General features: G+C 39.2%; 1 protein-coding gene across 2 annotated transcripts; it reads left to right on the top strand.

Annotated features, from left to right (window-relative positions):
- Nucleotides 1-7,447: 7,447 nt before the first annotated feature.
- LOC145342672 (mid1-interacting protein 1-B-like) lies at nt 7,448-10,629 on the top strand. 2 transcript variants are annotated; one of them, XM_080188225.1, is made up of 2 exons: nt 7,448-7,648; nt 8,974-10,629. In XM_080188225.1, exon 2 carries the CDS (start codon nt 8,998-9,000, stop codon nt 9,424-9,426), a length of 429 nt encoding a protein of 142 aa, XP_080044351.1. In that variant the 5' UTR covers nt 7,448-7,648; nt 8,974-8,997; the 3' UTR covers nt 9,427-10,629. The 2 variants fall into 2 exon arrangements, with proteins under 2 accessions (XP_080044351.1, XP_080044350.1); XM_080188224.1 differs by having other exon boundaries at nt 7,448-7,689.
- Nucleotides 10,630-11,759: the final 1,130 nt, after the last annotated feature.

Genomic DNA, 11,759 nt, shown 5'->3' with positions numbered 1-11,759 from the left:
TTGTGGTTTTGTGATCTTTCACTCACACTCCTTCCATTGGAAACAAGCTATTTACACAAAGTCTGGGAGAAGACAGGCAATTTGGTACCTTTTTTTTTAACAACAAAACCAACAGTTCTGCTTTGATATTAGGTCCCAAGTCCTAAGTGTAATGTCTGGATTGGAGAGGTTTTTGAGGATGTGATGTTTGCTGCAAACTTGGGAATATAGCACTAATTTGCTGATGGTGCAAGTTGAGAGTTTAACAGTGATTAGGAGTAAAAGACTTGAGCAGATTTTTTTCTTTTGGGATAGATGGGTATTTCATGCTATCTATTACATGAATGGTGGGCTACTTTTTAACTAAAGTATACATTCAGTAAAAGATGGATTTGAATACCTAATTTGGTGTGCATACCAGTAGATTAAACCCCAGACATCAGCAGGAAAATGAAATGGATAATGTTCTGTCACTGCACAAAGCCTTTATCTTGAAGGCTTTGTGCAGTTTTAGTCTCAAAGGTTCATTCAAAGCAGAGGCTGTTCACTCTAGCACGGAGGTTTGAGTGGGAAAGATTCATCTTTCATGTGGGTGTTGCTGGCTGGACCAGCACTTGTTGCCCATCCCTACTTACCCCTGAATTGAGTGGTTTGCTCAACCGTTTCAGGACATTGACTCAACCACATTGCTGTAGGTCTGAAGTCATGTGGGCCAGGGAAGGATAGCAGACTTTCTTCTCTAAATGACAGAACCAGATGGATACTTACAATAACCAACCCCATGATCAAACTTTAATTCTAGATTTTATTGAATTCAGTCTTTAGGATTCAAGCCCTGGTCCAAAGGCAACACCCTATCTCTCTGGATTACTAGTCCAGTGATAATGCCATGGTGCCACTGCTGCCCCAGCTGGGATCTTCCTGTCAAAGTGCTAATATTTTGTGTATGCACTAATATGGCAACTTTAGGGGCAGATGTAGAATTAAACTCCTAACCCAACTTTCCTATTATGTTACTCCATTAGCTGAAATGTCATCACATTAAATGGCATAAAGTTCCTGAACATGGGATCTAAGCCCTGTCTATTCTATTAAGTGCCTCTTAAACTGCACAGCCACTTAATTGCTGCAAATTGGCCTCTGTTCAATTAGTTATTACAACCTCAAGGAATTAAAATACACAATTCTAATAACTTTTTCTGCTCCTGATCTGGTATTGAATTTCTCACCAGTTCTAACTGGCACTTCCTTTAGTCTTGCACTGTTCAGTTTTTCAATCTGAACACCATTCCTTACCCTTGACATGCAGTTCTAAGTCCCCTGCAGAGGGCACTACACTATTGCATTTCCATTCCAGCAAGTCTACAGTAACTTTGTGGGTGACTTTTTATAAAGTGCTCCTCTAAATCTTAATTTATATTTGGGAGATTATTTGAGATCCATAAGTCCAGGAGAACCCAAACTCCTAGTCACCAGAGATATAGGCTAGATGTTTGGTACTTGAAGCAAAGTTGCTGCCCTGCAAGGTGGTAATTAGTATTCAAAAAGGAGCTGAATGCTTGGTATGCCAAACTTGAGATTAAATGGATCAAGTTCAGGGGGCAAGGGTTTAGTAGACATTAAAGCAAATGGGCCAAATTTTGATGGAGCAGGATATCTCCTGACACTTGGTTGTAATTTTTCTACCCATTTTCAGTTCCAATGTTCACACTGCAGTTGGCTGGAGGGACAACCAGGACCAGTTGGATTTCCTTTGGAATTGCAAACAAAAATTTAAAAGGGGACATGATCCAAATTGGGTACTGAAAGAAACAATAAAATCCCATTATCATAATGCCCACTCCATCCCAGTGATTCACATTCTAGGACAATATGCTACCAATCCACACAAGGAGGAGATCGATAGTTCAGTAGACTGTCAATCAACTCCAACTCTGACAATGCAATACTCCCTTCTCTTCCATCTCCTGCCTGCCCCCAACCAGAATAAAACTAAACTGGAGGTGTCTACCCTGCCTTTGTTTCTGTGCTTAAGCCTTTAAGCAGAACTTGAACTCAGGTGGCTCAGAAGTACTGAGATTTTTAGGGAGGAAGGATTTTCATGACCATTTAGACAATTCTGCAGTGAAACTTTTGACCTGCAGTCATTGTAGAAAATGCAAAAGCCAGAGTCCTGACTCACCACAAACAGCAACGTGATCTTACCCAGATCTCAATTTTGAGATTTAAAAATAGTGGCCAAGATGGTGTGAATAACTCCCTCGCAATAGTACATAGGATCTTGGGGCACATGTCACCCAAAAGACAATTCCCTCCCCTGTACCCCCCCCAAAAAAAAACTACCATGGGGGTGTCTGTCTTACCTTTATTTCTGTGCTTGAGCCCTTGAGCAGAACTTGGATTTGAGTGCTCCAAACTGAGCCACAGCTGATGTACCTTTTATAATGTTGACAAAGGAAGATACAGCTACTAAGGATGGAGTGCCTTTTTAATTGCAGATGCCTCAACTGTTGGATTCCAACATAGTGCAGATATTTGAAATTTTGGGTTGGTGGTGAATGCAGAAGGGTGAGACCATGCACGATTTGAAAATAGTATTAAAATTGAGGCATTGCTTAGCTGGGGGCCTTTGTGGGTCAATGCACACAGGTGACAGTAAAGTAATGGCCAACAATATTTTGGGTGACATCCAGTTTATGCAGAACAAAATGTAGGCAACAAATCAGCTGTGCATTAGAATTGTCAAATGCAGAGTTAGTGAATTGAGAAACAATTTGTTTGGGATCAAGACTCAATTTGCACCATATACTGCTTTAACTCAAATCAAAATGTGGATTCAACCATCCCACCCCTGTTTTTACCAGATGGATCAGATTAAAATCTGGGCCTGAGGTTGGAGATATTGCTAGTTTTTAAAAGAAGCAAGCTGTTGTTGGTTAGTATTATAAAATTAGATGCATCCAACAGTTGTGTTCTTGTATTTTAATTAATAGGGTTTAAAACTATTGATTATAGTTTCCTTAAGATCTTGTCATATAGGGGAGGAGTTACCTTATTGGTATAATCATTAGGAAGGGAGTGAGAAATTGGCTGAAAACAGTGATCTTGGGTCTATGCTGTAAAATGAATTTTCTTTTTCTTAGGCAGGACTATTACAGTTACACTTGCCCATGGACAACTGCAGGTTACGTAACCATCCAAAAAGTGTAGCATCTTCACCAGGAAATCTAATGACTTGTATGAACAATTAACCAATCAAATTGAAGAACTACTAATGAGCAGTGCAGAGTCTGTGCCAAGTAGTGTCAGTTTGAATATCCATTTGAATGTCAAATTGGGTACAGAAAGGGGGGAAAAAATAGAAATTAGGGACTTGATGTTAGTTTTCAATATCGAAAAGATGATTTGGCAGCCTGACTAAACGTGCCATTACAAATTTACTTCCACTGGAATGGCTAAGTTTTACTGCTGTGTGTGTGCATATATCCAGTATGCACAGTAACTTCTCATTGTTCTGTATATTTCATTGGTGATCCTCAGTAAAATACTGGAATTGCAGTTTTTAGCACAGCATGACAGCTCACCCAGCAATGTTTAGCAGTTACAAGTAGAGTTACATTCATGCTGCAGTGAAGTTACTGTGAAAATCGCCACATTCCAGCACCTGTTTGGGTACATTGGTTATGCTAAATTCTCCCTCAATGCACCTAACCAGCACATCTTTGTTTGAACTGCAGGAGGAAACCCATGCAGACACAAGGAGAATGTGCAAATTCCACATAGTCAGTGACCCAAGCTGGGAATCGAACCTGGGTCCCTGGTGCTGTGAGGCAGCAGTGCTAACCATTGCACCCCTTTGTAGTATTGATATTGGTTTTATTGTAGGTCTTCCCCAAAATTGTTGATTTGACTGCCTCTGAGGGTCTTGGAGTCTGGACAGCTTTACGGCTGGCTGCTTGATTCTGTGTCTAGGTGTTAAAACTTGCACCTTATTAAGTTTAAATTTTAGTCTTCATAATATACAGGCCTCTTGGTTTGTCTCCAGACACTTCCTGTTGGAGGTCACGTGCCCCACTCCTAACTATTCCATGTTACCTTGAATTAAAGGAGACAGTTTAAAACATAACCATCTTGTAATGTCTGATGGTTATAACAGCAGCCACTTGACACTAACAATAAACAAAAAGATACATTTTGAAAGGTTGTGTTCTCATGGCCAACTGTATCACAAGATTTTAGCTGTCAGCCAAAAACTCAATGGTAGTAATTCCATCCATAATTCTGAAGTATATAAATTCAAGCCCCACTTCAAACTGGAGTACATAATTTGCTTTGACTCTGCAAAGAATCACATGGCATTATTTACAAAAACAGCAGGGGTGTTCTCATTTGAATGAATATAGGATCGAGGAACAGAAATAGGCCATTCAGCCCCTTGAGTATGCTCTGCCATTTAACAAGATCACAGTTAATCTGATTGTGATCTCAAATCTAATCCTGCCTATCCCCCATAACCTATTACCTCCTTGCTCACCAATAATCAATCCAGCTCTGCCTTAAAAATATTCAAAAACGTTGCTTCCACTGTCTTATCAGGCTGAGAGTTCCAAAGACACTCAACCTTCTGTGGGAAAATAATTCATCTCATCTCCATTTTAAATGGGCAATCCCTTATTTTTAAACAATGACCTCAAGTTCTAGTTCTCCCACAAGAGGACACCACCTTTCCACATCCACCCTGTCAAGACCTCTCAAGATTTTATATGATACTCTCCTAAACACCAACATTTACGAGCCTTGCCTATTCAACCTTCCATCATCAGACAACACACCCATTCTGCATATTAATCTGGTAAATCTTTTCTGGACTACTGCTAACACATTTACATCCTTCTTTAAATGAGGTGACCAAATACAAAACACAGTATTTCAGATTGAGCCTCATTAGTGCCCCAACAAGTGAAGCTTAAGCTTCCTACTTTTGTATTCAATATCCTCACGATAAATGATAAAATTGTATTAGCTTTCCTAATTACATGCTATGCCTGCATACTAGCCTTCTGCAATTCATAGACAAAGACACCCAGATCCCTCTGCTCTCAGAACTTTGCATGCCCTTTAGGTAATATACTTTTGTATCTTTCCTGCCAAATGGACAATTTCACATTTTCCCACTTTATATTCCATTTGCCAGATCTTTTTCTGTCACTTAACCTATCTATGGGCATGATCTTACTGCCCATTAATGCCACACTCCCGCAACAAGCCAAATCTCAGTTCACTGCAGCAGGATGGAAAATTCCTGATAGCGTGAATAGTAGAAAAATTCTGGCCTAGATCTTTTTGCAGCCTCCTTATGTCCTCTGCATAATTTACTTTCCCACCTATCTTTCCCCTGGTTTCTTGGCCAATAGATATTTCTCAACCAACATCAATTTAAAAATTCTGAACATTGATATCGGACATTGCACAAATTAACTGTTGTCTTTTGCTATATTACAATAGTGGCTATTGCTTTAAAGATGCTTCACTGTCTGCAGTTTGGATGCTAAAGTCATGGAAGGTCCATTTAAATGAAGATCCTTTCTTTTAATTTGTTTAAAACTTTACATAGAATTGTTTTCCTTGAAGACAGATACTGAGAAAATGTTCACCTGACAAAGGTCACATAAGGAGATTCTGAACTGGAAGATCTGTTCCAGAATATTGTGAAGTGATGTTATAAAATCTTCTCAAAATAGAATATGTTACATACTACCTTTCACAATAGGCAATGCCTGGTGGTATTAGCACCACACTAGTCATCCAGAAGCCCAGGATAATGCTCTAGGGATTGAATCCCACCATGGCAGATTGTGTAAATTAATTCAATTTTTAAAAATCTTAAAGTCTAATGATGACCACGAAACCATTGTTGACAGGTTCACTAATGTCCTTTAAGGAAGGAAATCTGCCATCCTTAGGTGGTCTGCTTACATCTGACTCCAGATCCACAGTAATGTTGACTCTTGACTGGGCCTGAAGGGCAATTAGGGATGGGCAATAAACGCTGGCCCAGCCAGCGACCTCCAATCACATAAATGAATTTTAAAGCTCCAGGCCATTGTCAAACGTTTCCCCAAAGCATAGAAGAAATTGAGCCTTTCACCAAACACTCATAAAAGTAAAGCTATATTTCAACCTGTTCCCACAGCAAAACACCTCTGTTCTTACATTAAGATCAATGACGAGATCCCGGAAAATGTAGACCATTTGCCTAATATTATGCGCTTCCTCTCAATGATGGCAAACGTAAATAACAAAATTCATCATCGCTTCCAATATGCCAGTTTATCCTTCAGCTGAATGAGGAAAAAGGTATTCAAGGATCAGGAACCAAACCCAAGCTCAAGATCATGGTTTACTGGACAACAGTGATCTCTGTACTCCTATGTGCTCCAGAGACTTAGATAACCTAAAGTAGACATCTCAAAGCACTGAGGAAGTATCACCAGCAGTTTGCCTTCACAAGGTCTTTCATATCCACTGGCAAGAAAGGCTGTGAAAACTCAGCATCTTCACTTCAAGCCAACATGCACTATTCAATCAAAATCAGTTCCACTATGTGGGCTATGTCGTCCGAATGTGTGTCATAAAACTCCTGAAGCAATTGGTCTACTCAGAACCGGGTTGTGGTAGGAGTCCCTCAGGAGGATCAAGGAAACACTTAAGGAATGTCCTTAATACATCTCTGGAGAGGTGAAAAATCCCCACTATATCATGGGGGGCCCTGGCTTGGAACCGACCAAAATGAAGAAGGTTCATTTGGGAAGGCACCAAATACTTCAAGAGGCTTTTCTCCCCAAAAATATACTTTATTCATAAGAAATATGTAAGAATATTACAAACACTCCGAAATAGCCATCACCCAAAAAAACAATGATATTCAGGTTTTTTTTATATATATATCAAGTAACGCTCTGAGATGCTTCATTCAGTACAGTAAAGAAAACTTTCCAGACATTTTACGATGGTTCTTACAAATGCTGCAGTTATTTTAGAGGTTGTCTACATAGAAGAAGTTGCACTGATCAGAAATGTGCAAAGGTAAAATCAAGACAACAGAGGGAACACACAGACCTCCAAACAACCCATCCACCCAGCCCTTTAAGCAGCAGCTACCCTGCACGTGGCAGAGTCTGCAGATTGTGCATTGGACTTAGCGCAACAAATCAAATCAGAGTAAAAGCGTCATCCTTGATCCTGAGAGACTTCCTAAGAAATGCTTATCTATCCACAAGACGCTGCATTTAATTCCCAATCAGTATCTTCTATACAGTAGATTCAGGCTTTTTTTTCCTCATAAATGTATGTATGAGATTCATCCTGTCTATATTAGAATTCTGATGTGGTATTCTATCCCAGCCAGGTTACAATCAATGCAAATTAGCATGCAATTGTGAATGGGTTGAATTTATTTAATAACCTCCTACACCTCCCATCTGGTGCTGATAGGCTGACAGAAACATAAATAGTGTGTTCCTGATTCCAGTCAGATTATAATTAACTAGTGAAGGTGTCAGTCATTTTTGAGTTTCAGTTTACTAATCAAGGGAGCGTCCAAGGACACAATGTGCTGAGCCTATTGCATTGGAAAAGTACTGCACAGCGCAGCAAAGCCTGCAGAGAGGTGAAGCCCTTTGGAACTAAACTTAAATAACTTTATTCCAGGTAGAAATATTTTTTTCCTGGTTTTGCTGTAGTGAATTTCTGTGACTTGTGCTGTTGGTAGGTTTAATACATTGAAGGAGATTAGGTTTGTGCATTTTCTATCTACATTTAAAATTCTATGATCACTGTAAGACTTGGTTTTGATTTGATTTGATTTATTATTGTCATATGTATTAACATACAGTGAAAAGTTTTGATTCTTGCGTGCTATACAGACAAAACATGCCGTTCATAGAGAAGGAAACGAGAGAGTGTGGAATGTAATGTTACAGTCATAGCTAGGGTGTAGAAAAAGATCAACTTAATGCAAGGTAGGTCCATTCAAAAGTCTGACAACAGCAGGAAAGAAGCTGTTCTTGAGTTGATTGTATCTTTTTCCTGAAGGAAGAAGATGGAAGAGAGAATGTCCGGGGTGCGTGGGGTATTAATTGTGCTGGCTGCTTTGCTGAGGCAGCAGGAAGCATAGACAGAGTCAATGGATGGAGGCTGGTTTGCGTGTTGGATTGGGCTACATTCATGACCTTTTGTTGTTCCTTGCGGTCTTGGGCAGAGCAGGAGCCATACCAAGCTGTGATACAACCAGAAAGAATGCTTTCTATAGTGCATCTGTAAAAATTGGTTGAGAGTCATAGCTGATATGCCAAACTTTCATTGTCTTCTGAGAAAGTAGAGGGCTTTCTTAACTGTAGTGTCGGCATGAGGGGACCAGGACAGGTTGTTGGTGATCTGGACACCTAAAAACCTGAAGCTCTCAACCCTTTCTACTTTATTCCCATTGATGTAGACAGGGGCATGTTCTCCTTCACGCTTCCTGAAGTTGATGACAATCTCCTTCGTTTTGTTGACATTGAGGGAGAGATTATTGTTGCCGCACCAGTTCACCAGATTCTCTATCCATTCCTGTATTTTGTTCCGTCATTGTTTGAGATCCGATCCACTCCAGTGGTGTCGTCAATAAACTTGATAATCAAATTGGGGGGGCGGAATTTGACCACACAGTCATAGATGTATAAGGAGTATAGTAACCTTGAACACAACCTTATGGGGCCACCGGTGTTGAAGATGATCATGGAGATTTTATTGCTTATAATTTTTGTGATTTTATTGCTTATAGTTAAAATTCTGCGTTTTTGGTTCATTAATTCTTTGATTGTTTTGTTGCAATTAAAATTTTTTTCATTCATTACCATGTTTGCCTGAGAACTTCTTTGCATATTTGCACACTTGTATTTACTTCTCTCACTTTTTCAGTGACCTCATTTTGTTTTAAAATCCTCATTTTAGCTCCATTGTTAGAAGTTGTGTAAAATGATGCCGATTACAGACTTCAAGAACAACCGACATACCCTGTTCAACGCTGTGAACAGATTTATCACATCTGTCACTGTCATGGGCGAAACTATCATGGTGCCAAGTTTACTCCGGGACCTCCCAGTGGAAGAAGAGGATAGTCACAGAAAAAGTGATGACTCCAAACAGAGAGACATGTACGATAGCTACTTGCTCCTGAAGTCAATCAGAAACGAAATTGAGTGGGGCATTCAGGATGAACAAATAAAATCAAATCTAGAGCCCAGTAAAGCCAAAGAGGAAGATGTTGAATCTGGAGACCTCCAAAGACTATTGCACCACCATTTAGATGGACTTTACAATGTCCTCTCCAAGCTTACACTGCAAGCTAATTATCTAACCAACCGGTATACAAGAGAACTAGGAATTAATGAATCAGGAAAATGAAAACCTAGACTTTAGATTTTGATAGGACGGTATCAGACTTGAACTTGTCATCCTGGCTGTGTCTAATGTGGATCAGTTCATATTTTAGCATATAATCCTTTCCTATTATTGTAGCCAAGTAAAAGCCAGTTTACAAACTCAGTCTTAGCTATATTGAATCATTATAATGAAAGGCTTTTTGAATGGCAGGTAATTGACTATCCTCTTTCAATGGCAGGTTTCAGTTTTGTCCTTCTGATCTTGTTTTTTAATGAATGGCATTTTTTCTGTATGATTTAATTTGGAATTGCATATTTTGGCAGAAGAACGAATGCAAAAGAAAAATAAAACAATGCATTACCTCCCTGTGTTCACAATGACAAATTCAGTCAACTACCACATTTTTCTAGGGAAGAATCAGATGAGAAAGCTTTGAACCACAATCAATCTTAGTCTCCCACCATATTTTATGATGGTGTATTCATGCTCTGTTTTCTCTATCACCCATTTTCCTGTAAAAGGGTTTCACACCAAAATAATGGTTTTGTTGAGCCCAGATTTGAGTGCACAGCTTGCACAATTATTTGTGTTTCTTTTGACATTTCTGTAAGAGATAGAAGAGTTTGCTGAATATCTTCTCTAAAGATAGTATTCATTGCAATAGACCAACTTTTGTGTATTACTAACACATGATGCAATAATAAGTCACTATTTTCCAGTTATTGTACCCATTGCAATGTCTATTTGCAATAGGAACTTTTCAGGTAATTTTCCATTGATTGGCAGAAGTAGGCTTAAATAGGGTCACGTGTTGAAATTTTGACCTTTCTCTGTAGTGATAATTTATCACCCCCCATCTGTTGGAAAATTCCTGTTAAGCTTTGCTTGAATTTGAATGGCAGCGGTTAGCACTGCTGCCTCACAGCACCAGGGAACCAGGTTCAATACCGGCCTCGGGTCTCTGTCTGTGTGAAGTCTGCACATTCTATCATGTCTGTGTGGGTTTCCTCTGGATGCTCCGGTTTCCTCCCACATTCCGAAGATGTGTGGGTTAGGTTGACCGGCCATGCTAAATTGCCCCTTAGCATCAGGGAAATTAGTAGGGTAAATACATGGGATGTTGTAAATATGAGTGGGATTTGTTGTTGGCACAGGCTCAGTGGGCTGAATGGCCTCCTTCTGCTCTGTAGGAATGCTATGATTCAATGATTCTATGAATTTGTGAGCTGCTAAAAACTTATCAAGCAGACATCTCAAAAGTGGCCTGCAATAAACTTGTATTAAAAAATGGGCTCTGAATTTCCACTTTTTTCATAACCAGGTTCCAGTACGATTGGCTGAATCAACCCAAAAATTGGGAAATTTTAAACCAAAGTGAGTTACAGCTAAAACGACTTATGTTTGTGGTTTCCGCGATTTTTATGCTGGTTCAAACATGTGCCCAAATCAGATTCCATCCACTGGTTGAACTGGTTTGGGAAGGTTCTTCAAACTGCACTCTTAGGTATACAAGAGTAGCTATGTTTTAAAAGTTTTTTCATATCAGGAAATATTTAATTTACTAAAAGAAACCAATACACTTACACCAGAGAAAATGTTCAATTTTTTTTAAGTAATTTTCATTGAGTTGAAGTTGGGTTACTCACAGATGGGAGACTCAACACACATATTAAAAACTGCTGTACATTACCATTCTTAAAAACATCAAGGAATATTTCTTAATGGGAAAAGATAAATAATTACATTTCATTACTCTGTCCAGTTGTACTGGTTCACTTAAGATTTTACTTTTATAATTGTGAATATCAACTTTAACCAAAACCAGAGCCATGCCTTAAACAGCACATTTTAGGCTCATGTTGATATGCTATCTTATCAGCTTCTAATCATTCAGAGCAATGTAATAGGGATCAAGAATGTATGTGAATCTGTAAGTGTACATAAACATGCCAGTGTACTCAATCAAAGTCTTCTGTTTTTGAAATGAAGCTATGTCTTTTGGCATCAGTGCAAGGAAACAACTTTAACACAGTTTGTTCCTTGTTCCAATCCAAAGATCAGTGGTTGTGTCAGCCCTGCTAACAATTGGCTAACCCGGGTTTTTGTCTTATTCTGGTTGCCAGTGGGCTAGCCACGCAGCCTTTCTGCATTTTGATCTGGGTGGGTTTCTTCCTGGAACAAAGAAGGAAACTTCACAATTGATTTAATAATAGATGTACATCTCAAAATCATTCAAAACCAGTTCATGTATTGCTGAGCCTGCCATGCAGTGTAACTGAAGTAGAATTAGAACAAAGAAGAAGGAATTCTTTGCTAAGAGGTAGGAGCAGAAGTAGACCACATGGCCCCTTCAG

The sequence above is a fragment of the Carcharhinus amblyrhynchos genome, chromosome 4, assembly GCF_965287045.1.
Source record: "Carcharhinus amblyrhynchos chromosome 4, sCarAmb.v2.hapA, whole genome shotgun sequence".
NCBI lineage: Eukaryota > Metazoa > Chordata > Chondrichthyes > Carcharhiniformes > Carcharhinidae > Carcharhinus > Carcharhinus amblyrhynchos.
The sequence above is the reverse complement of the archived record's forward strand: the minus strand, read 5'-3'. Positions and strand labels throughout refer to the sequence as shown.